Raw genomic sequence first — 26,186 nt, 5'->3', positions numbered from 1 at the left:
CTGCAACACAGAGAAAAAAAGTATAACATTTGCCATGAAATTTAATTCCAGGTACTAGACCGGCCGAGGAGACTCAGCCATTGTCTTTGCCGTGGAAACAATCAGTCTCCAATAGGTGGAAATGCGAAATAATTATGGCGGTGGATGTAATCAGTAATGGATGATTAACCCAGCCGTACAAAACCATGTCAATTACCAAGCCCCTTTTGATCCAATGAATGGCTGGAACTAAATGGCGGGAGATAATAATCAGCCTTGTGAGTGCACCCGCGGGGGGGTTAATGATCATTACCATTGCGATACCATCTTTTATCGCACAAATGAAGCGCCGGGAGAGAATAAAAGAGAAAGACGGCTGCGGGGATTTTGGGGATTTCGTTGTGTAAATATTGAACTTCTGCGCTGATGTAAAATGTCAGACAACTGGCTTACAGCGAATAGCTACATCTATTTTACAGAAATATCCGCCGGGCTCGGGATATGTCAAGCCGGCTAATCCGCACTGGGGCAACCCGGGATTTTTAGGGATGTAAGGGAGTGAAAGGATGATGGAGTCTTTTTAGCTGACATGCTTTCGATAGTGGGCCTGTGGAAGGGATTTCCTCAGGTGGTACAGTGCCTCACAAGTGAGGATCTACTACTTTGTTGGTGATCGATCGCGAAATGAGTCTTGAATCGGAATTGTTTACAAAAATAGATGGAGAGAATCTTCATTTATGTCATCAATAGCCAATTCATTCATTGAACACTATTATTTTACACTGTTATAAAGAACTCCTCTCAATCCCAGCCACCGGCTCTTTGACCCTTTTGCCTTCTTTAGGTCTCTAGACCAAGTTTCTTCCCAAAACTGAAAAATACATATCTTGTCAATTATATTGAAAAATGGGCATTGTATAGAAAAATGGGTATTCAGATTTTGTTGCCGCTGAATGTTATTGCACTACCTCTCATTGCACTTTTGTTACAATGCACTATTTCCAATTGCACTGTCATTAAAAAAGAATATTGCACTTAAAACTTAGGCCATTCCCCAAGCTATACCTTGTGAAGATTTTCCTGATTTATCCTGACAATCTCATTTTTCTCGTTTATGTCTTCAATACGTGTTTATCTTGTTTATCCTCATGTGCCGTGTCTAATCGTGTTGCAAACAACGTTAACTACGATATTATCAATGACAATAATAACTATTCGATTTCTATTCTATTCTATTCTATTCTATTCTATTCAGGGACACAGGTAACCAGTTTAGGGATCTACCAGTAAACCTCAAATTGAACATGTTTCATGACTGTTACCCGTTGTGACTTTATCAAAGTACCCATTACCTAACGCAAAGAAGTTTTGGGCCGTAAAATGTGCCATCCAAGTTCATAGTTGTAATGAGTATTATTTTTCTAATTTTACTGAATTTTTAACCGTGTTTTGGTAAAAGTAAATAATAACTCTCCCCCCCAAAAAGTCATAAGGGTTAGTGGCCGTGGTTAGTGCATGTGCGGCACAGTTCTGAGGTCATGAGATCGAACCTCCTGTGTGGGGTTTGCATGTTCTCCCTGTGCTTATGTGGGTATCCTCTGGGCACTCCGGTTTCCTCCCACATTCCAAAAACATCCATGTCAGGTAAATTCGCCAGTCCAAATTGGCCCTAGAATTGTCTGTCTCTGTGTGCCCGGCGACTGGATGGCAACCAGTTCAGGCTGTACCCTGCCCACTGCCCGAAGATAGCTGGGATGGGCTCCAGCACCCCCGCGACCCTACTGAGGATAAGCGGTGCAGATATTGGATAGATGGATGGATGGATAAAATAAGCCAGTTAACACATTCAATGCCAAACATGAAGCAAACATTTCTCCATTGTTTGTGAATACATGCTAACCTTTTGACATTAAAAAGTGGTATATTTTGTCGTGCACTCTGTTTTTACGCTTGAAACACAATTTGTCTTTGGAATATGAAGAAACAACAATATGTGCTTGTTTAAAACAGGAAGTGCCAACCTTTTACCAAAATGAAAATCTGATGCGATCGTTGAAGCGGTTTATTCACTCACAAAGTCAGCTGTAGACTAAAATGCTAGTCTCAAGTCAACTCTTTTTTTGTTGTTTGAATTTGAAAAGGCCGTAGGCGTTTTTAAGAGGCCAAAACCGGTAGTCTAATACCTAAAGTGGTAGTGTTGGCAGGTATGTAAATGTATTGTGTTTTAAAACGATCCCTTGTCATCCATGTTTATAATATCTAGGGTAGGTTACTAATGTAGGTTGAATGATAAGAGCATATTACTGAAAAACTAAGCTTAACATTTGGAGTTGACATCCTTTTACTGATCCGGACTGCCTGAGAACGTAAAGTCTGGATCCAGCCCCAGAGCCAAACTTAGTTTGACATATCTGCACAACACAGTACAGCGACATCTAGTGGTCAAATAGTGTCCCTTTTAAGAAAATTGTCAATCATTTTTAAGACGCACAATTTTGCTCTGATTGAAATAACAAAATACTAGAAGAGTAACCTATTGTCTTCTCAATCTAACCTTCTTGTAGGAAAACCCATACTTGTGCAGTGACGAATGCGATGCCTCCAATCCCGATTTGGCGCATCCTCCTCAGCTGATGCAGGACCGCGAACGCAATGGTCTTCTGACTTACTGGCAGACGGTCACTTGGAGGCGCCACCCGGAACCCCTGCTGGCCAACATCTCCATGTCATGGAACAAAAGTCTGGAGCTTACAGACGACATCCACATCACCTTTGAGTACGGCAGGCCTACCGTCATGGTCTTGGACAAGTCCATGGACCACGGTCGCTCTTGGCATGCGTTCCAGTACTACGCCGATGATTGCCTGGACACCTTTAACATGCCGGCAAAACGCGTACGCGACCTAACGCCTGCCAACATCACCCGCGTCATTTGTACCGAGCAGTACTCGCGCTGGGTGGGCTCCAAGAGCAACAAGAATGTTACGTTGGAAGTACGGGCGCGCTTTGCCGTCTTTGCCGGCCCGCGGCTGCACAACATGGACGGCCTGTACACGCGCATGGAGAGCATGAAGGGTCTAAGGGACTTCTTCACCTTCACCAACCTCAGGCTGAGGCTCCTCAGGCCCGCCCTGGGAGGGACGTATGTGCAACGGGACAACCTGCTCAAGTACTTCTACGCCATCTCCAACATCGAGGTGCCTGCCAGGTGAGTCTCTGATTATTTTTTTCTCATCCAGGCAAAGATGAAGCGGCTTTTAAAAAATGCTTATTTTGGTTTGCGGATGGAACCTTTCCTAAAAATAACACCAGTCCTGCATCAAAGTCCACGTGATAGTGCTACAGTGTCTGGGAAGAGAAAAACAAGATTTACATTGATGAGTTAAGTAGGATTAAAATAGGATGGATTGAATTTCAGTTCCAATGTTTTGGTCCTACAATAATCAATTAGATCAGATCTGGGAAAACTGGTTGCAGAGGGCCCGTGTCTTGCATGTTTTTGGAAGTGTTCCTTCTTCATATCAGGTGATAAGAATTACCAGCCCGTTAGAAACCTGGCAAGAGCTTAGAATAGAATAGAATAGAATAGTCAAGTCAAGTCATGTTTATTTCTATAGCCCTTAATAACAGGTCTCAAAGGGCTTCACGGACCACAGAATGTCAACGCCTAAAGTGTAGCTTTGTTTTTCAGTAGTATGAATAGAATAGAATAGAATAGAATAGAAAAATAGGATAAGGACTGTCAGAACGAATAGGCAAAAATATTTTCAACATAGTGCTTAGAGACTTGTACTTGTTAACCCAGGGCCGGTTGAGCATTCACCATGTCCCGAATGAGGGCGACACAGCCTCGCCTATCAGCAGGTGCGACCTCGGCAAACTCCAGCTATTCCTGATTCCGGCATCGAATGCCATAAGTTTGGGGTCCGGAGGCGCGCTCCATATCTGCTTCCACTGTCTCTAGCCGTGTTTTTAGTTGTCCATCTTTCTTCCGGCCGGCAAGAGCGACTGGGTTGACTATCTAGCGAGAGATTTCTTCTTGTGGGTGACAAAGGATGTGACCAATTTCTAATAACATAGCGATGAAAGAATAGTGCAACGTAAATGAAAAGTAGGGTAATAACATTAGCTGGATCAATAATTCCGAGTTAAGTCGCAGTTTTTGTGCGCTTATTTAGGGTGGTGATAGCCCTGTCTTCTAAACGATCCTGGTGATCAGAATCACCTGAGTTGAAGAAGAGAAAACCTTCCAAAACCATGCAGGACATGCGGCCCTCGAGACCTGGGTTGCCCACCTTCGAATTCCATACATGTCGGGAGAAAAAAAACCATGAGGTAACGGATTACCTCATATTGGAAGGTATTGGAAGGTATTGAAGTTACGCTCGAAGCAGACGCTCGAGACAAGGATGAACGAATGAATGAAAACTTTATTCGAACATCAAAATAAAAAAAACAGAACAAAAACAATAACTCAACAACAAAATAACGTTACATAATATGTTCGAAAAGGGGTAGTAAGAAGCAAATGCTTCTTGATATAACAACAAATGTAATGCTATTAATTATAACAGTTTTGATATAAGAATAGCAACAATAACACAAAGTTAACTAGACACACTATTCCCAATCTCCCGCACCACTCATACCCCACCCTCCTCATCTCTGTCTTCTGCCAGGAATGTCCTTTTGTATCTAAACCTGAACAAGTGAATAGTTGAACACCGTTTGATCTCGTCTTGCAATCCGTTCCAAAGCTTGACTACAGACACACACATACTTTTCCTGGTGGTTCTCACCTTTGGGATTATGAATTCACTACAGCCCATTAAGTTATAATTTCCCTCTTTCCGAATGAATAATTTACGGATGTTTTCTGGCACTTGAGCGATCACAGTAGAAGTATCACAATCAGTTGTCTTGATGTCTCGCCGAATCCGGTGACACACCGAGTGAGAAGACGCTCAGTAGTGTCTCTAATTGTTAGTTCGATCCTCGCCTCATTCGCTGGGAATGGCAGGTGACCGTCGATGTGTCGCTCAGGTAGGGAAAGATCGAGTCAGTCGATTGATTTCAGTCAAACTCACAATGCTTCAAAAAAGAGAAAATGTTAGGGTTTTGATGACATAAATTGTACATTTTATACGTATATATTTCACTATAAAATAGCTTGAGCATTAGTTAGCCTGTGCCAGACAAACGTACTTGAAACTAGAACGGCTGTGCGCTACGAAATCATCACCCACGTTGAAATTTGAAACAATTTTTGGGTGATATTTACCTTTTTGGCAGGGTCATCAAGCTCTAGAGTTTCCTACTTGAATGCTCGCAAAACATTAGAATCCTGGCCAAACATATTCTGCCTTGAAGAGTTTAATGTCTTTCTGAAAAAAGTTCCCTAGACAGCAATACAAAAAATGCCAAGTCAGTTTCTGAGGCAAACTAGTTGACAAACTGAATAATGGTTTTCATATTCAATGTTGTTTTTGCCTGGAAGAGTGGAATTTCCCTCTGGCAAAAAATGCTCAGCAACAAAACCAAAAGTGCTGATTAAGCTTTTTTGGGGCATTTTCTAGATCTAGGGCAAACTACCTGCCTGCCTGAAACGATGATGGTGATACTGAATTTCGTTCTGGCAAGTGAGGGTGGAATGTCTCTCTGGCAAAAAATGCTGAATCAACAAAACCAAAAGTGGTGAATCAGCCTTTTTGTGGGCAATATTTACATCTAGGGTAACCTACGTGACTGCCTGCAAATATGTCGTGGATATTGAATGTCATTCTGGCCCACGAGAGTGGAAGGTCTTTCTGGCAAAAAATGCTGAGTCAACAAAACCAAAAGTGGTGAGTCAGCCTTTTCTGGGGCAATATTTACATCTAGGGTAACCTACGTGACTGCCTGTAAATATGTCGTGGATGTTGAATGTCGTTTTGGCCTAGGGGAGTGGAAGGTCTTTCTGGGAGAAAATGCTGAGTCAACAAAACCAAAAACGCATGTTCAGCTTCTTTTTGCATTTTTGCACGTCTTGGGTAACACCTAACTGCCTGATAAAGATGATATTGAATATCGTTCTGTCATGTAAGAGTGGACTGTTTTCTGTCAAATAATCATTAATTATATTTTTGTGGGCAATATTTACATCTAGGGTAACCTACCAGCCTCCGTACAAAATATGGTGCGGATATTCAAGGTTGTTCTGTTCTAGGAGAGTGGAATGTCTTTCTAGGAAAAAATGTTGAATCAGGAAAAAACAAGTGCAGAGTCAGCTTCCTTTTGCAGTTTTGCACATCTAGGGTAACCTACCTGACTATGAAAGATGGTGGTCATATCTAAATGCATTCCCCTTTTCTGCAGTGGACAAATTATACAATAGTTTGTGACTAGTCAATTATGAAGTACTGTAGTCGTTAGTTGCAGTGCCACTAGTTATGAGGCAGGTTTTAGCAATGGATTATTGCATCCACCAAACGATGAGAGCGTTGGAAAGAAGCTGTACTTCAGGTCTTATTGTGTACCGGGTGATCAACACATTCTCAAATGTGACAGGCATGCACGAGGCGTTTTCACAATGCTCCCATCGCTCTTCATACGCGTCCCCTCGGCCGTCCAGACAGGACGATGATTAAGGACACGAAAGAGGCGGCCTCCGTAGTCGGACGCAACACAAACGCCGAGGGAGCAAGTCGGGAGGAGCTCTTACATGGCAACTTTGTGACAGTGAAGGATGCTTAAGGCCGTCACACCGCCGCTTAGCAACCATGGCGCGTGGCTCCGCCCTTTCACAATTATTATTCCAATCAATATGGCGGCCTGACATTTGAATGGTATTTAAAAGCCTAGTTGGGACGGGCCTGGAGTCGGAGAACGGGTTATTGCCGACTTGGGTGCTTTGAGGGTCTAGGGCAGGGGTATCAAACATGCAGACTAGCACTGCCAACAGATTCAATCCGTCCCGCGAGACTGCGCTGAGAGAAGTGCAAGAGAGAAATGAGCTGCGGTTTTAAATATGCCCACTGGATCTTGCCAAAGACAGGTAGCACTCACAAATGCACGGTCGCTACATTTCTCTTTCTCTCTTTCTCTCTCTTTCTCTCTCTTTCTCTCTCTTTCTCTCTCTTTCTTTCTTTCTTTCTCTCTTTCTTTCCTTCCATCTTTCTTTCATTCTTTCTTTCTTTCTGGCTCTTTCATACTCACTCTTTTTTTCTCTTTTCTTTTTTTATCTCTTTTTACTCTTTGTCTTTCTGTCTCTCTCTATCTCTGTCTCTCTGTCTCTTTCTCTCTCTCTGTACCTCTACTTCTTTTTCTTCTCTCTCTTCATCTCTCTTCCCCTGTTATCTCTCTTTTTTGTCTTGATCCCTTTTTTATCTACCTCTTTTCTCTCTTACTCTGTCTTTCTCTTTATTCTATCTCTGTCACTCTCTCTTTCGCTCTCTCTTTCTCTGCCCTTTCTTTCTCTCATTCCCTCTCTTTTCCCTCCCTTTCTCTCCTACACGTTGTCTCTGTTTCTCTGTCACTCTCATCTCTTCTATTCTCTTCTTTTATTCTTTTCTTCTCTTTTTTATCTTCTTTTCTCCTCTTCTCTCCTCTCCTCTTCTCTCCTCTACCATCTTACCATCTTTTTTTTTCTTTTTCTTGAATCGACTAGTCTGGCCCCTGAGATTATTTTTTTCTACACTGTGACCCCCGAGCTGACACCCCTGGTCTAGGTAAAGTGAAAATGAGTGACAGTTGGGAGTTAGGGGGCGCTTCTTTTGCACATGTGTACGACAGGCGGGTGGTATTTAATGAAGTTGTGGGTGGATGCTGACACAGCAAACATACACAAACAAGCCTCTGGCATGGTGTTAAAAGGCCTGCAGGTATTGATCATTGCTACTTTTCAGTCTCAGCACAGAGTCAGAGAGAGGGTGAAGGGACATGAAGGTATACGGCTGAGTCAGGGGCTGGGGCGTTACCATTTAAAAGCCAGAGCATCGGTAAGTAGCTGTAGGTTCACTAAAGCCTGGGGATACAACAAACCATCTATCTTTCCATTATCTTCACAACTCATTCCCAGTAGGGTCGCGGGGGCGCTGGAGCCCTTCCCAGCTATCTTCGGGCAGTGGGCAGGGGACACCCTGGACAGGTTGCCAGCCTGTCGCAGGGCACACAAAAACAGACAACTCACTTGCTCATTCACACCTAGGGACAATTTGAACCGGCCAATTAACCTGACATGCAGGTTTTTAGAATGTGGGAGGAAACTGGAGTGCCTGAAGGAAACCCACGCAAGCACGGGGAGAACATGCAAACTCACACAGGAAGATTGTATTTTATCCCAAGATCTCAGAACTGTGCCGCGGACATTTTAACCACTCAGCCGCTGTGCTGCCCTATTAAAATAAGTTAAGGTTGAAATGGACCTCAACGATCTTAAGTAATTGCGAGAGGTTAGACAAGTTTAAAAGAGTATATTTGTTGACATTTGCAACACAGGCTCTAGCATTACAGACGCTCCCCTACTTACGACCATTTGACTTACGCTAATACAATAGGTAGGTACAAACATTTTTTTTCGGGATGTCGAAAAAATATCCGGACATTGCTGTGAGTTAGATTTTGTATTGTGTGCACCTTTTTCCGAGTAGAGGACAGTACTGTAGTGCTTCTTCCCGCCGCTTGGCTGTGAGAGGTCACCCCGAGTTTGAGCACACTGCACTGTATCTTTAGCTTGCAAAGAACTTTGACATCTTTATTGTTTAATATCTTGTACATCCATTCAAAACGGTTGGTGTAAAGTGTAAAGAAGAGCCTAGCTGTTTCTCTTGAAACAGAAGTGTAATAAGAAAGATTGATGCGGTTGAGAAAATGGTTGGATTGCTTTTTTTTCGTGCACTTTTTACCTTAGAGGAGGGTGTTGCCTAACTCTTCCATGAGTGAGTTAAATTTATTTATTTATCTTTATAGTCAAGTCATGTTTATTAGTGACGCCCTTAATCACAGAGTCTCAAAGAGACCACAGAATATCAACGCCTAATGTGTAGCTTTGTTTTTCAGTACTAGGCTTTATCATTCAGCCTGCTATGAAATGTTATAGAGCATATTATTTTATCAAACATTTATTTTTTTAGTACAAAACCATGCAGGTTACTTATACAAGCTTTAAACATGCTTATATAAACCTTAAACATACAAAATATAGCACTGATAGCACTGAAGTACGAACTTACGAACAAATTGAACTTATGAAAGATCGTCCGGATCGTTAGTAGGGTAACGTCTGTATTCAGATTTTATCAATTTTATCAAATCATCAAATGTCAAACAGTGAAATAAGAAGAATACATTTTTGTCTGGAGGGCTGGTTTAGCAGTTTTGTTGAATTTTGTCTCAAAATGTATGGTGTGGCTCTTTCTCAAAATCAAAGTATTTTGCACTTTGAGTCCAAAGGGTTCCCGGCCCCTTTAATACACTGCTTTTCTCCCCTTGAAACCACCTACCGATTAAAAAATTTGAACGACAACCAAAAAATCTTGACTCGATAGTATTACTTTAATCGTTTTTCAGGTAACTAAAGACTACATTTTAGTCTCTTGTTTTGAAGGTCCACCGATCCAGGTTACAGTCCATCACCAGGGATAGACACCAGCTCCATGTGACCCTGGACAGGATAAACGTTGAAGAAAATGGATGACGGGATAGATGAAATCTTCCGCTTACTCAACCGTAAAACGTCTTTGATAATATAACTGTTGGTGCGTGGAGGCGCTCCGGTGGCGCTCCGGTGGCGGCAGGTGATGTGTCGCGCCCGGGTAGGCTGGATCATGTAACAGCGTTCCAAATATAACCAGAACCCGGTCGCTCTTCCGTCCCTTCCACCCGTAACGTAATCGCCTATCAATAAGTTATTCCGGGCGGCTGCTGGGAGTATTAGATGATCGTGCTGCGGGAATTGGGAAACGAGGGGCGTACGCTCATAGGGGGGGGTGGCGGTGGTCCTTAGCACTACAGTACAATGAGGGCCGCCTGCTGCTTACGACTGTGAAATTGATTTTTTGGGGTGGGGGAGAGGCGAGACGATTAGTCAATGTTCCCCGGACAAAAGGCTAAGCTATTTCATCTCATCTCATCTGGCCCTCGTAACACTTTGGGCTTCCCAATGCCTCCAATTTGAATAATGAATATTCGGCGCAGTGGCCGCTGGAGCGAGACCGGCCGTGGCAAAAATGGTTTTTTTATACGATGGAAGACGGGCGGCAGTATGCTACAGGTCGGGGCGTTAATGAGATACGGCGCCGCTATCAGCGCAAAGGAGGCTGTGGTCACTCGATTCTACGCACTGCAGCTTCTCGAGAATCAACTTTCCCCAGTTGGCCGTTAAAAGTGATTACAGCGCTACTTTTCACCTTCCCGGTGCCCAGACTTGCCGGTTTTTGAGAAGTCGTCACCTGATCGGGGTTTTATATTGTACAGGAGAAATTTTTCCTTGTTTTGCTAACCTTTGGGTTTTCAGTTAGCTTCACTTTAAAGCTGCGGTGGACCGTTTGAGGAGTCCTTAAAAAGTTGAAAATTAAATTTTATTTCTATTATCTATTGTCTATAACACACACTCCTGTATAACATGCAGCCCTAACATTTGATTAAATCTGTACAAATTTGTTGCTAAAAATAAAAATAAATGCATTATTTATTGACAATGTAATCTATTAACACATGCCAGAATTAAATTGACAATATTTATTCAATGTCGTTCAAAGTCCAATTCATCATCAGGTACACCGAAAAGTTCCTTCCCTCCCCTTGCATTTTTGGTTTTATTTATCTTTCAGGACAACTTTTAACTATTTCCATTCTAACATTCGTCCCTGATACAGTGTATTTTCGGCTAACTGCTCGATTTCCTGTAATTTTCCTCCCTTTACTTAATTCCTTTCTTCCTTCCTTCTTTATTTCTTGCTTTCCTTTTTTCGTCGTTTTATATATATCTTGCTTTCTTTCCTTCTTCCCCTGCTTCTGTCCTCCATGCCTTCCTACCTACTTCTTTTATTTATTCCTACCTACTACTTTTCTTGTTTCCTTCTTTCTTTTTTTCCTTCCTTAATACCATCCTTCCTTCCTTCCTTTCTCCCTTCCTTCCTTCCCTCCTTTTTAATTCCAATTATTCCATCCTTCTATCTTTGCCTTTTTCCTTCCTTCCTTCCCTCCATCTTTCCTTCCTTCTTTCTTTAATTCCATCTTTCCTTTGCTTCCTTTCCTTCATTTCCTTCCTTCAAAGTCTTCCTTTATTTCTTTCATTCATTGCCTTCCTACAATTTTTTCATTCCTTTCATTATTTCAAATATAAATTTTCTCTAAACGTTGCCTGTCACCAGTCTGAACTGAGCACATTTTTAGCTTTAGGGGTTAGCTACTAGCTTTAGTATCGTCTAACATCGCTTTATGGGTCACGAGCAGTGTTCCCTCTAAACTGCGCGCGTGCACAATTGCGCACTGCTCGCACATGCTCGGCGCATAAGAAAATCTAGCCAGGGCACAAAAATGAGGGCTCAAAATTACTAATTTAGAAGCGACTTAAGTCAAAGTTACAGTGCATGAAGGTAAAAATACACGGGTTCCCCTGACGTTGTGTCCTAAATGCAGTATTTTGAAGTCAATGTCGAACGAAGTTGAAAAGTAAAGTCAGTAGAGTTTGTCGAGAACCGGCTTTTTCGGCTCGGCTCACTAAAAGGAACCGGCTCTTTCGGGTCCTAAACGGCTCTCCAGGTTGTTTTTTGCTTCTTTAATCCCAACATGACCAAATATTATGCAAAAATATGCACAAAATGACTTAAGGAATGGGGGAATAGAACAAAAAAGAAAAAAATACCAAAATGAAAAAGGAGTGAAAAGCTGGGAAAAAAAAGAAACAAAAGGAAGAGAAAAAAAGAAGGAAAAATTTTAGAAAAAAGCCAGAAAAAAAGAAACAAAAGAAATGTAGATAAAAAGTAAATAGATAACAAAAAGAAAAAAGTAACAGCTCGGAAAAAATAAACACAATGAGATTTTTTTTAAAGGAATTTAAAAAAAAGTAGAAAAAAACAATAAAATTTCCAATTATAGCAAGTCAATCTTGTTGCCAACATTGTACTTCCGCTAAAAAAAAAATGTGATTAAGTACAGTTCTGTATCTTACAACCGACTAAATAAGCCCCCAAAAATGTTAATATTATGCGACAAAATATGTCAGGAAATAAAAAGAAATAAATATCTTGTGAAAGAATTGTAAGAACAAACGACGTTTGTAGGCCGTACAACCTTTGCAATAGTACATGAGTCAATTCATTTAAAAGAGAAAAATAATTTTGCACTGCCGGAAACTCAGCAAAATGTAACTTGATGTCAAGTTTTGGACATGTTTGATAATTAATTATCTTGCCCCACTTGGGGTTATGGTTGCTCACTGTTGTTTCAAGCGTTGCCCACCGACTTTGTGTGAATGCTCAGACCCGTGGAAAATTAGAGGGAACATTGTCACGAGCTGCAACAAGCTCATTTGCAAATAGTATTTGCAGCTTCTTTCATTGTCAACAATCAGTCTAGCTCTCGACTTTCGGTTACATTTTCGATTTTTCCCCCCTATTTGACTTTCACCCCCCTGCCTTAGGATGGTCAGTTGGGGTTATTTGATTAAAGGAGCTGGCCAGGGTTGTACCTTTTGTATCTGACGCTGCATGGCGAATTGCTGGCGCAGGTGAGGGGCAAAGCCAGGTGCTCAGCGCTTAATAGTGCTGTCATATCAATAACCGCGCCACCAGATAGGACTTTAGCTTTGATGTGCTGGGGGGGCTTTTGAATTTAGATTTACACCACCACTAAGCAGGATAGAGGTGGCGTGAAAGGGCATTTCAGGTGAAAGGCAGCCCGAGTCAGAGAAGGTCAGACGCCATCACAAGTGCTAAAGGACTAATCGGAGGACAATCGATAGAATATTCCGCAACGATTTTCTCACTCAAGGTTATTTAACAACAACAAGGGTCCGAGGTGTTGAGGCTTGGAGGATGCCTTCCCTTCGACCGCTCTATTTCCATATCACTCAGAACGAAAGCCATCAAAGGAAAAGACGAATCAGCACAATCGCATTCGCCCAGTCAAAAGCGGTGCTCTCGAGTTCTACTTCCGTCTTGTCCCGCTGTCCCGTCCATCAGTCCAAAAGCGACGTCCCTACTGTCCGTATGCCTCTTGTCTACATTATAGATTAGACGCAGAGTCTAAGATTGGAGCGTTTTAATGAAATAAGAAGCGGGTCATGCGCTGGGTCTTTATAATGGAATCAAGTGAAGGCTTTAAGCTCAGGAAGAGCCGACTAAGTGGATTAGGGCAAAGACGGAGGCAAGGAGATTCAGCCCGATGACCAGGAAGTCAGGATCGTTTTTCTTTTGCCCGCTTTGCCCCCGCAGCATATCGTGTCGGTTACCCGCTGACTTTTTACTTTGATTTAACTGCTTGATACATAAAGGACGCCAGGTAATATTGATAAACAGACGGTCAAGAATAGAGCCATTTCCGCTCCATCCGAGGCAGGAGCCGTCCTATTGGACTATGACAATGATTTGTCTGATCTGGTCTTGTCTGTTTTGAGTCAAACTTTGGAATAATTTACAAGATGAGATCAGACAATGTCCAACTATTTATGTGTTCAAATTTAAATACAAAAAAACCTGGCGAAATACAGGGATGAAGAAAATGGGATATGAGTGAGATTGGAAACACTGCGTTTGAAACTATGGTTAACTTTGTTGTTATTGTTGCTATTATTATATCATAACTGTTATTATAAATATTATTTTTATTTTTATTGTTGTTATTATCGTTGGTGCCGCAGTGATGTTTGGTAACTAGTGGCATTATGACGTTGAGGGATGGGTATTACGAAGATTAGTGTATAAAATACAGTGGAACCTCGGTTTTCGAACGCCTCTCAGTTCGAACAAATCGGTGTCCGACCAAAAATTTCGAGAAATTCTTGCTTCGCTGTTCGGTCAAAAAATCGGAGTTAGAACGCCGGTAATGCGTGAGTGCGTACGCTAGGGTGCGATGCTGAGCGGCGTACGGGTGTTTTAGCCCCTTATTATGCCTCCGAAGAAAGTCAGTGCAAGCGGCAAAGTTGCTACAGGTGAAAAAAGAAAAGTAGTGCGTACAACTATTGCATTTAAGAAATAAATAATAGCCAAATATGAAGGAGGTGTGCGAGCGCCTTCTGCTGACCACCTCAAAGGTAAGAAATCCTATTCATAAGATTACCATAACGCGAACGTTTGAATAGCCTGGGTTAGCTTTAGGTTAACGTTAAACATTTAGGGTGTTGGAACGGAGCCCAACATTGAGGGTGTTGGAACGGAGCCCCTTTCCAATGGACCGCTCACCACTTGTGGAGACCCGGGTGCTAAATGACTTGTAAACGACCTGATTTATTCATTTTTACACGTTCATGTTAGCGTAATCTTTCGTACGAAAACGCGGACGTACGATCAGCCTGGGTTAGCTTTATGTTTACATTAAACATTCAAGGTAAACATTCAGGGTGTTGGAACGGATTAAAACGATTTACATTATTTTTAATGGGAAAAATGATTTCGGTGATCGAACAAATCGGTTTTCGAACAGGGTTCTAGAACGGATTATGGTCGAGAACCGAGATTCCACTGTATGTGATTATTGTAATTATTATAATTATTGATATCTGACCTATGTGATAAGTATATCCATGAGATTTTGTTATATTAGACTCAAGAGGAGAAGAGGATTTGTAAAATACATTTAATAGGGAAGATAAAGGGGTAGGGAAAAAAGGCATCCGCTTCTGACTATCCCTTTTCGAACATGTTATGTCACATTATTTTGTTGTTGACTCATTGTTTTTATCCTGTTTTTATTGAAAAGTTTTTATTAATTCAAGGTTTAGTTAAAAAAATAAATGTATTCAGACCATCCATCGTAGATCAAATCTTATAAAAAACATGATACAACTCAGCACCAAACATCTGCGTTGGTCTGTTTTAGATTACCGTATTTTCCGCACTATGAGGCACACCCCCAAAAAGTAGGCTTTTGTGATACACTTTTCATTTCATACATTAGGGCCTCTGGACCATAACTGGTAAATGGACCGCATTTATACAGCACTTTTTAGGTCACTGAAGACCTCCCAGAGGACTTTACAAGTACCCATTAGCCGTGCAAGGCGCCTTCTTCAGTGTCATTAGGGGTTCACCGTGTCTTGCCCAAGAACCCCTCGGCGTTTAACTTGGAGGAGCCGATAATCGAACTTGCGACCTCTCAGTCCCAAGATGAGAACTCTACTTCCCGAGTAACATGGAATTAAAACTACTGTACAGTAAGAGGTAGAGTCGCATAATAAATGAATAAACAAATTCATTCAAATAAAATAATTTATTTCATAGAACATAAATAAACATTATGACATCCTATTTCACCACTGGAATGAATTTTCGCAACAATTAACATGTTAACCTCAAGGTAACACTATATGTTTCTCATAGACAGAACAGTTTCCATATGCGGTGTCATTTAACAACAATTCAAACAAGAGTATGTAATTTTGTATAAAATGTTATCGTAAACAAAAATCTTTGTTGAAGTAATCACAATACATTTCATACTTATTGTACAAAGTAACAAAAGAGAATTTGCAATGAGCGTTTGAAAGTTGGTGTTTAAGCTGACATAGATGTTTTGCGCTTCTACCTTTCAGCCCAAAATGATTAACATATTAATCACAAGAGGTCACTAGAAGATCACTATATTTGTTTCTCAAGGGCCGAACAGTTACTGTATGCTGTATCTATTTCCTTAACTTTATGATGCCATTTGCACGCTCTGTAGCAATCCTACTTTCTACAGGGTTCGGACAGGTGCTTGAAGTACTTAAAACAGCTTGAATTTTAGTGTTTTTAAAGATTGTATTTTGAGTGAAATGCTTGAAAATGCTGCCATGTCCACCACAAATCTGCTTAAAATTGACCCCAAAACTGCTCTCTGGTGTTGCCTTTGCATGTATTCCCTTGTTATTAACTGCAGCTGGTATTGGTTTGTATTGTCCTATAATGCGTCATCGCCCCCTAGACAGGTGAATGTTGTGAAATGTGTAATAGTGGAAGCATATTGTATCTCTTATGGAAATTTATTAACGGCCTTGCAAAAAATAGGACTGTTTCCCAGTCGTAAATTTGAACGGTTAAAACATCCTGTGACTGAAAATGTAAACTACATTTTTACCTAACACCTATATGGGGAGAGATTTGTCCCAAAAATATTGGCACGTGTAGTTCCGATCCACAAATATGTTTTCCAATTTTACTCAAGATGTGAAAATCACACGCAAGATCAAAAATCGCAAACAATGTTTTTGTGGGTCTGCAAAATACATGAAAAATTGAAAAATCTTTAAAAACTGCTTGAGTTTAGCCATGAAAAAGGTGTTCAAACCCTGTTTATAGAAACCGCCAATCTCGTCAATCTTCTAATAACCCTTTTTATTCAACTCCGGTTTATTACCTCAATTAATCTTCCAATCGTGAAAATCAGTCCTACATTTAAATGCTAATGCTATTCAGTGTTTCTTCACATTCATTCCATGCCTGCTTCAGCGTGCGAGGTTTTCGTGTCAAAGCTAATGTGCCGAAAGGTTTCAGTTATGCATACCGGTTGCAGTCAGCAGACGGCCAAAGAACATTTTGCCGTTCGTCAGAAGTTTGTGATGCGAAGGCTAAAGCCGTTCTTATGGCTTCACTCATGGCAAAGCAGGTGCTGTTATTTGCCGTGGCAGGTGCCGCCAGAGTCTTTTGGTGGCGCCATCCAAGATGAAATATTTTGTTGCATCGAACCAGATGCGTTCCTGTAAATAGCACAGGTTTTGCGTTTTCTGTGGAAGGGCTTGATACAGTCCAATATTGATGCCTTTGCTCAAATTCAGCGAAGAAGAGAAGCTATCGTACAGTGTCAGTTTATCCAGGTCCTTTTATACAGCCACTTTCGTCATACATTTTTACTCTACTTGTTTATAAGTAAGGATCAGAAATAAAAAATGAAATCAATAAAATTCAAGAAGAAAGTACAAGTACAGGAATAGGGTGCAATTTTAAAATCTAATAAGATTGAGTGTTTTACTCTGAAGTTTTCTTGTATAGACAAAACATTCAAATGGTGATACGATTAGAAGGTATACATCAAAGGTAAGATCTTCGGCCCGAGCCTGACAGGTTAAACCTAAAATTTCAATCTTTACATTCGGGTCAGGTTGGGCCGGGCTCCTCCCTCACTGCCTTATTTTTTTTTAATCCACCTGTGGATGTTCTAATTTGTCTGTCTGCCTGCCTCTCTCTCTTAGAGTGCTGCACTAGATTTTTAAGGACAAAGTGCTTCTTTGGTTTATGGCCCCATTTTTAAACTAATAAAATGATGGATGATAGGGCTGCATACTTTTGGAAGAATACCTAATTGCAATCTATATTGCAATTTCGATACGTTTTGGGATTTTACAAGAAAACTGCATTTCTGTGCTTCTTTTGTTAATGGGGAGAACTTTAACATAGTGACATGCGAACTTACCTTGAGATGATGTCCTTCTAGACTGAGAGTCTACGAAAGTAAAAAAATAACTATAGATCTACATGTGAAAACAGAATTGCTGTTGAATAAATAGTCTTTATTGTAATTATACAAAAGTATAACATGATTGGAGGGCTTCTCCTTTCAAATCAAGTCAAGTCATGTTTATTTCTATAGCCTTTAATCACAAGGAGTCTCAAATGGCTGCACTGACCGCAGACTATTACAGGCTTCAGACTATTATTACCACATCCCCTGATCTAAAACCAACATGAGAGGCAAGGAAAAACTCAAAATCTCAGCATGAGGAAAATAAGAAAACCTTGAGAAGGGACCGCACATGGTATTCAGGATGACCAGGCTGCAATGGAAGTTGCAATACACAGACATCGTCAACATGAAACAGGTCATTCATAAGCTATAGAATATAAGTGTGTTTTAGGCCTGGATTTAATCAGTTCCACTGAGGTTGCAGATCAAATCTCAGGGGGAAGAGCATTCCACAGCACCGAAGCCCAAATGGAGAACGCTCTCGAAGCTGCAGTTCTGTTCTTGGCTTTTGGGATCACTAGTAGACAAGCATTTTCAGAGCAAAGGTATAGGGGGAAATTGAATCTGAAAGATATGAGGGAGCAAGTCCATGCATGATTTTGTATAGTACCAACAGAACCTTAAAATCACATCTTAAGCTAACAGGGAGCCAATGCAGGTTAGCTAAAATCGGGGTAATGTGATCAAACCTTCTTGTCTTAGCCTCGCTGCAGCATTTTGTACCAGCTGGACTTAGGGAGACCGGAGAGTAGTGCATAGCAGTAATCAAAACGGGAGGTAACAAACGCATGAATTATAATCTCAGCATCGGACTGTGACTGCATAGGGCGAATTTTAGCAATTTTGCAAAGATGGAAAAAAGCTGTCCTAGTAATATTCTTAACCTGTGTTTGAAAGGACAGATTGGGATCAAATATGACACCTAAATTTTTGACTGAGTCACTCTGGGTGATATTACATTTGTCAATGTTCAGAACAGCTTTTGAGAACAAGTCACGGCATTTAGATGGACCAATAACTAACATTTCAGTCTTTTCAGAGTTGAGGCGCAAGACGTTGTGAACATCCATTCTTTTATCTCAGTGAAGCAGGCCTCCAAAACGATTTAGATATAGGCTGGATAGCTACAACCTAGCGTCGGGTAACTAGGACTTCTGCTAAGTCTTTGTGATGATTAAAATACAAAAGTCAAAAGTGTAGTGGTTTTCCTCAAATAGTAACTCCAAGTCGTCTGTTTAATGGGTAATGGACCGGGCGTTGGTGACTAGCCATGTTTAGCAGTGATGGCTTAAGAGTTGTCAGCCTAGCTGTTTTCAATGTAACGAGCCACTTAAGCTACAAGCTGTAGTGTTTGTTTTGGTAGCCATTTGTGGGGTGTTAGACGGACTGGAAGCTTACACCAGCTTATCAAAGTTGTGCACACATGTCTTGCACTTTGCACAGCCTTTATTGGTTGGTTTGTGTTTTCTGTCAACTCTTATCTGTCGATGATGGAAAAAGGGCAGGTAATGTCACCTCTGCAGACACAGAAATATAAAAGATGTAAAGGTTTATACAGTTTTGTATAACTTAGAACCTTACTAAAGACTATATCACTTCTCCTCCTCCCAAGTCCGGGTTTGCTCAGGCTAGGTCCTGCAAATCAAGGTAATTGGTCGGGCACGGGCTGTGTTAGGCTTTTATATCCTTGGGCCCGGGCCGCATCAGTTGGATTTTTTATTTGTTTTTTTAGGTTCGATCTTACCTCTGGTACACATCAAATTAAAATTTAGGAAGTAAACTGTATCAAATTTTAGTAGTGAAAGAAATAAAACACATAAAATTCACTGAAGTGCCGAGTGATTAAAATGGAGCGAGCAAGATAGCATCTGAGACAACAGGAGTTAGGAGGAGTGGTTGATATAGGAGAGAGCCAAAGAAGCTTGAAATGTCTAGCAATAGCAAAAAGTGCTAGTCTGGAATTAGAATCAGAGACAACCACCTGCAAGAACCCAGCCGGTAAACAGCGGTTGACTTATTGGTAGAGATGTCAAATCTTTGAAAATGTAATAAGAAACACACTTAGACGGCCAACCTGATTGCCATGAACCTTTCACAGCACAGCATTTTCAGTACCATTTGTGTACTTGTGTATAACACTAAAAGCTGTATACAAATTTACCCCACTTTTTCATCTCAAACTTTGGATGCAACAGCTATCAAACCCGGGTCACTGTGGTGAGAGTGCTGAGTCCTAAGCACTGAAACACCACTGGTATAGATTACATATGAAAATAAAGGCACTTTATCTCATCACACTATTTTTATGTGTGGTACCAGAGACCAATGTTGTTCACTTTGTGCATTTCACATGATACAATAACAATACATTCTATTCAATTCTTCCATTCTATTCTAAACGTTGTAAGTGACAAACATTGTTGAATACAGACTGCCATGATTAAATCATATCAACATAACTTTCATAAATGATGTACTTTATGTCCTCCAAAGTCTTATTCATCATCAGATACACTAAATATTTGTTTCCTTCGCTGTGCTTTTTTGTGTTTATTTATATCTTTCTGGATGACTCAGTTTTCTCCATTTTTTACCATTTGTCTCTGGCACTGTGACTAAAATATTGTGATATTGAAACGAAAACGAATGCCTTTTTCAAGGTCATCACATTACCTGTGGTGTAGTGTTTAGGATTTGGTTTTCACTGTTGCGACCCGGGTTCAATTCCTGCTGTGCTTATGGTCAGCGATATTTTCCAATTGATCAATCATGGCACAGACACAGTAATGTACCATGAAACCTTGTGTATTGCGCACCCAGTCTTCGGAAGGTAAAAAAGCCACACCACGTCAAATTGGGCTTAATCTGGTCTTCAGATATGATTCTGTCTAAAAAAAAACGGATGTCCTAATCCAAACCCATTGCTAATATTTTTCTATTCTCTTTCAACCATATAAAAATGTTTTTTGAACGGAACTTTTGTGTCCTTGAAACGTTGAAAATATTGAAGACCCAGATGCACACAACTGGCAATTGAGCTCCATGGTCATAAAGTTGATAACAAAAGGTAGCACAGAACACCCGAGGTTAATCGAGATGATTAAAAAGTAGATGAGCGCTAACCAAGGATATCTCACGTCGTAGAAGTCCAAAACCCTTGAATGACTCCAAGTCACTGCGCCTCTGGAGCGATACTAATTAGAACTGCGCCGGCTTCCGAGGACTTCCCGAGCTACAAAGGTTTATTGTCCGGCCGCTGTTGAATCCCGGGGCCGCCGGGCTCGTCCGTTTTCATGAACACGTGGCCCCTGTCCTATGCTTTTTTGACTGCCAACGGGTGTCTTCCACCCCTATCTTTTGATTAGCCGCTGCTTTGACTTTGCAAGGCAACTATTTTGAAATGAAAGTTTTTCCCAGGCGCGTCCTCTGCCGACGTGAAGGTGAGCGTACGGGAAGTATAAGCCTGGATCAGACGCAGAGCCGGAAAGAAAGAGGGAGGCAGATGATGGATTAACTGCTAGTTTCATGGGACGAGCTCGGTGTGTGCGCTGAATGATGTGAGGCCGGCTCAATATTACTCCTGGGGAGGCCGTCGAGATCGCCAACCCTTGGTTGCTTTCTTGCCCTCGGTGGCTTCATGAGAGTGATAAACGCTCCGCGAGCGCTTGGGAGTTCAGGTTATTTATTTTTTTTGCATTGACCTTTTCAGTGTGAGACATCTGTCGTTGTTTTCTGGATTGGGGACTTGACTCGACTTTTGAAACGACGAATTGAATAATATAATATTTATTTCTTAAAATCTGCATAAAGTTAATTTAATTATACCAAATTATAATGAACACAAGAAAAAGGTGTACAAAGAAAAATAAACATTTTATTAAACATACTGCGCAGGTTTAAGGAACACTCATAGACACCAAATAAATCCCATAAAGTACAAACTAGTTAAAAAGGCTTTGAAAATAAACCAAGGTTCTGGTTGTAGAGTGAAAGTTGAAAATACCTATTTTTTTAAGATGTTGAAAAGATTACTTTTCGGGAGCTAAGTGTTCAAATCCAGCACGCAACCGTCCCCCAGACTATATTGACTGTGCCAACAGCAGAGGCAGTCGAATCCTTGCATTACATGTCAAGTGTCCTGCATGTACCTGTTTCCTGACTAAACCAAAGGCGTCAAACACAGTTTGTCTCTGGTGCCGGATCCATACATTCTGTTCTCAGGCTGGCTAGATCAGTAAAAGAATGTTAACTTAAAAGTTTTAGCTCACCATATTCAGGTCTACGCTTTGTCATTCAGTCTACTTTAGTAACCACCCTACAAATTACTATCATGGATGACAAGGGATCTTTTCTAGCCATAACCATTTTTTTGCAAACAGTAGGAAACAAATTATTTCTATGTTGAATGCATTATTTGGTTTATCTTAACAGTTAAGTGAATACACTCACCATGCTGTACAAACTCAGTGGGGGCTAGGGAAAAAAATAATTTTTGCCTTGATTGGCGTACTGGTTTCAAATGAATAAAAATAAATACAAAATAAAGGTTTTAGCACTACATGGGCAATAAGAGTAGACTTCATCAGATCAAACTATTAAGCTGAGCATACTGAAGCTGGGAGTGTCTGCTTTAGTTCTCTCTAGCGGCCAGCGGAAGCATTTGGTTTGCATTTGTTTTGAAAATCATAACTTTTTTCAGGATTGACCTAAAGACTCACTTCTTTTTTTACATTCTAAAAAATGTATGGCGGACTGGATTACATCATCCAACTGGCTGGGACCAGCCCGCTGGCCTTACGTTTGACATCACAAAACCAAGAAGAGGCACATCAGCGGCAATGGAACAGGAAACAAATATGACGTCCATTTTGTGTTGTACAGTCAGTAACAAAAGTTTATGATACTGCTCAGGACCGACGCTATTGTCTATTGCACATTCACGACTTTCTACAGAGATTATATTCATGTAAAGATGCCTCAGTCTCATGGAAATACCTGTCTGAAATTCATAGTCGATTACTTCTATTCACGATTGTTCTCGATAACATCGACTAGTTGTTGCAACCCTATTCTGGATACAAAATCCCTCTTCTACAAGGACTGTAACTTTGACAACAGCACCCAAACAAAAAGGCCCGCTGACAAACTGACCCTCATATGTTGTGATTTATGGGACCAGGTTTGTAAGTGATTTGATAATCGTTGATATGCTTCCTCAAACAGAAGGCAAAGTCAGCGATTCCTTACTTACCGCCGCCTCCGTACCCTTAAAGGATTCTTTCAAATCCGCAAATACAATCATAGATTTGCCTCACTAGCTCCTGCAATGTGTCTCACCGGGGCATCATACATTAGCTTGACGCCGCTAGCGCTCTTTACCGGGTAATCACATGCTGGGAATCCTAAGTGAAAGTACGTGGGCCAAAGGTAGGCTGTCCTTGGTCTGATTATTCATTTTTTGTGGCGTGTCGTATTGAAAACCTTTGACGCTTGTATCGGTGTATACCGTAGTTATTCATGTAAACCATGTAATCGTGTATAAAATTGGTGTCAAATTTTTTTTTTCTCATTTCAAACTTTGCATTTGGATTCAAGGAGAATTGAACCCGTGTTACAGCAGTGAGAGCGCTGAATCATAACCATTGGACCGATTGTTGTTTAAAGAAAACTTTGACAAGTTAGTGCTTGGAGCTATTAATGCAATTATTTTTGTAATAATAGCTCAACACAAAATTTTGCAATGTTATTTAACATTAAACCCATTTTTCAATGCAAATTCCAAACAATATATTTTTCACAGTGTGCTTGTCTAGGGTGGTGATGGCCCTGGAAACAAAACTGTCTCTGAGCCTTGTCAAACCTTGTTTTAAGGGAACTCTAGCGCCTACCAGAGGGCAACGGTTCAAAGAGATGGTGGCTGGGATGAGAGGAGTCCTTTATAATGTTGGTTCGGTTGCGATTTCACAAGCTGGCAATGTCCCCCAGACCTACCAAAAGGACAAAAAGGACTAGTTGAATGTCTGACTATATTATTGCGGCCCATCCTAATAATAGTAATAATAATAATAATAATAATAATAATAATAATAATAATTACCATCATTATCATAAAGATTTGCCCAAATCCAATGAGTAATCACTGGGCTACTAGAATTGTAGATGACAAATGCAAATGCATTAGTTTTTATCTCATCGTCACACTATTTGAACTCACGGTAAGATGTTGTCCAACATATTTTTGGCTGAAATCTTTCTCATAATGCTGCATTACAACATTGCACAACCTCGCACCGTAAGCACAGTGTGCTGATGTGATAAAATGAAAGGCCTTTTCCATTGTCATCTAAAGTCCTATTAGCCTAGTGGTTAGGATTTGGCGGTTTCACCGCTGTGATCTGGGTTCGATTCCCGTTTTAATGCTGAGAAAAAGGTCAGCGATGTTTGTCAAATGATCAATCATATCTGAATTATGGTGATAGAGTACTGGAAAACGTTGGTATAACGCACACTCAAAATTTGAGCTAGGGTGCAAGCAATTCTTTGTTCTTTCTGTTCTTGTCATGATTTGTCAACTGCTCTCACTCTTTCAGCCCCTGCTGCCACTCGTTCCCTAATTAGTCCTCCTCCTATCTAAGCACGTCATTCTCCTGGTCAGTCCGTCAGCGAACCTCCGCATTTGCAAGGGCAGCATTTTTTACTCTGGCTCCCATTCTGTTCCCAACCTGTTCTGTATCCTCTATCGATCCCCTGTCCCTGGCTTCCTGATCGTCTCCGATTACCTGACTTGTTCCGATCTACGCTCTGTGTCCCCTCCTTGGCTGCCCGACTTGTTCTGATCTCCGATCCACGCTCCGTCTCCTGTCCCGGCTGCCCGACTTGTTCCGATCTCAGACCACGCTCTGTCTTCCGTCACGACTGCCCAACTTGTTCCGATCTCCGACCATGCTCTATTCTCCCGTCCCTGCTACCCGACTTGTTCTGATCTCCGACCACACTTCGTTCTTGAGGGCTTCCCGCTCCGCCTGCCCAGCGAGCACCAGATCGCGTTTTCATTCCTCATGCCCCGACTTCCCTGATCCCTCAATAAAGCATTGTCTTAAACATTAGGCATTTGGGTCCACTGCTTGTACTGGTCGTGACAGTTCTGTACTAAACGGCCCGCGGCCTGGTAGGGGTCCTCGGCTCGGTTGATGCCGACCACTGGTCAACACTATTAGTGTCGTTTGCAGGTTATAATCTATGGTTTTAATGAGAGGTTTTTGCAACGAGTAGTTTCATGACATATATTTTGCTCCTATAGAACATAAAATCGGGTTTACATAGAGTTTACCAACTGAATTATTCAAGAAGCAAATCAGATTCTGCATTCCATAACACACGTGACTAATAAACAATGTCATTCCTGCATTTTTCAACGCTAATTGTCTGGTTAACTGCTTTGTGGTGTCGTCACCTCGCCTCCACCCATCACCCCCCCACAACCCCGCGGCCTGGGAAGCTCTCGTCTTGCTATGACTAATGATGTTCTCTCAGTCTCAAGGTTTTAGCAGGATAATTATATTAACCCTTGTCCTCTAGCTGATCCCGGCTCAGCTCCTTCTCCTCGGGCAGCCTCTCTTGACACAGTCTCGCCGGAATTAGAAGCTAATACAACCCGCCTGCCCCGCCCCAACCCGCAAGGGCGACTTGCACTTGTGTGTGGTTTTTTTCTCTTAAACATTGGGTGGTTTCGTCGCAGAGAAAATGAGGTTTGTGTGAGAAAAATACAAGTGTTGTGCTAGCGTCGGGCGCGAATCTCCACAAAGTTCGCGCGGCGGCCACTTTGCCTCAAAGACGAGGCCCGCATCGCTTTTCTTGTCGACTACAAAGCTTGTGATTCTGACACGCGTTCACACAAAGATCCATCACCTTGGGGGCTTTGAGGACTCTTTTGGGGATTTGCACAATAGTAAGAACCTCTGCCGAAACTCTCCCGCGCTGTCCTGGAGATTTTTGTCTCTTCATCACTTTTTACGCCCCTTTACTTCTTCTGTCTTGAATCGTTGGCTCTCAAGTGTGGTTTTTATCCCGAGAGTTTTGTTTTCCTATCACTACAAAGTTGCAACTTACGATTCTAAAAGTTAAGAACACCAAAGAATTTAATGCATTCATCTATTTATTTTGTATTGTTCAAATCAGCTTCGAAAGACATAGTGTCCGAGCATAAGAGTCATTGACACTATTTGACCAAAACATACCTTTTTCTATCAGACCCCCAAAGAAAAATCATTCAAGAACCACTGTGATATTGTATGATCATTTTGAGCACAATAAAACAAATCAAACAAGGATTTTTTGTTATTTTGTAAAGGAACACTGTGTCATATTTGACCACTAAATTTCACTGTACTGTGTAGTGCAACCATAAATGAATAGAAGATTGCATAATATGGAGACTAAAAGTGACTAAATCAGACCACTTTTCTTCTCAGTCTTTCGCAAAGATCTTGGTTTTTGGGGGTACCCGTAGCAGTACAATGACCGACAACATGTCAGCTCCCTGTAAGTGAGCCTCATGTTATGTAAAACAA

General features: G+C 41.3%; 1 protein-coding gene across 5 annotated transcripts in view; it reads left to right on the top strand.

Annotated features, from left to right (window-relative positions):
• ntng2b (netrin g2b) overlaps positions 1 to 26,186 on the top strand; it is a 140,000-nt gene that overhangs the window by 28,588 nt on the left and 85,226 nt on the right. For all 5 annotated transcript variants that reach the window (XR_015847103.1, XR_015847104.1, XM_088320072.1 and 2 more), the window contains exon 3: positions 2,544 to 3,187. Coding sequence is in view for 3 of the 5 variants with exons in the window: in XM_088320072.1 (XP_088176198.1) it covers positions 2,544 to 3,187 (644 nt within the window). In the remaining 2 variants the exon portion in view is untranslated. The remainder of the gene's footprint in view (positions 1 to 2,543; positions 3,188 to 26,186) is intronic.

Source organism: Urocampus carinirostris, chromosome 16 (assembly GCF_059441175.1).
Source record: "Urocampus carinirostris isolate Australia breed hairy pipefish chromosome 16, RoL_Ucar_1.0, whole genome shotgun sequence".
In the NCBI taxonomy this organism is placed as follows: domain Eukaryota; kingdom Metazoa; phylum Chordata; class Actinopteri; order Syngnathiformes; family Syngnathidae; genus Urocampus; species Urocampus carinirostris.
Note: the sequence above shows the minus strand (reverse complement) of the source record. Positions and strands in the feature narration are given on the sequence as shown.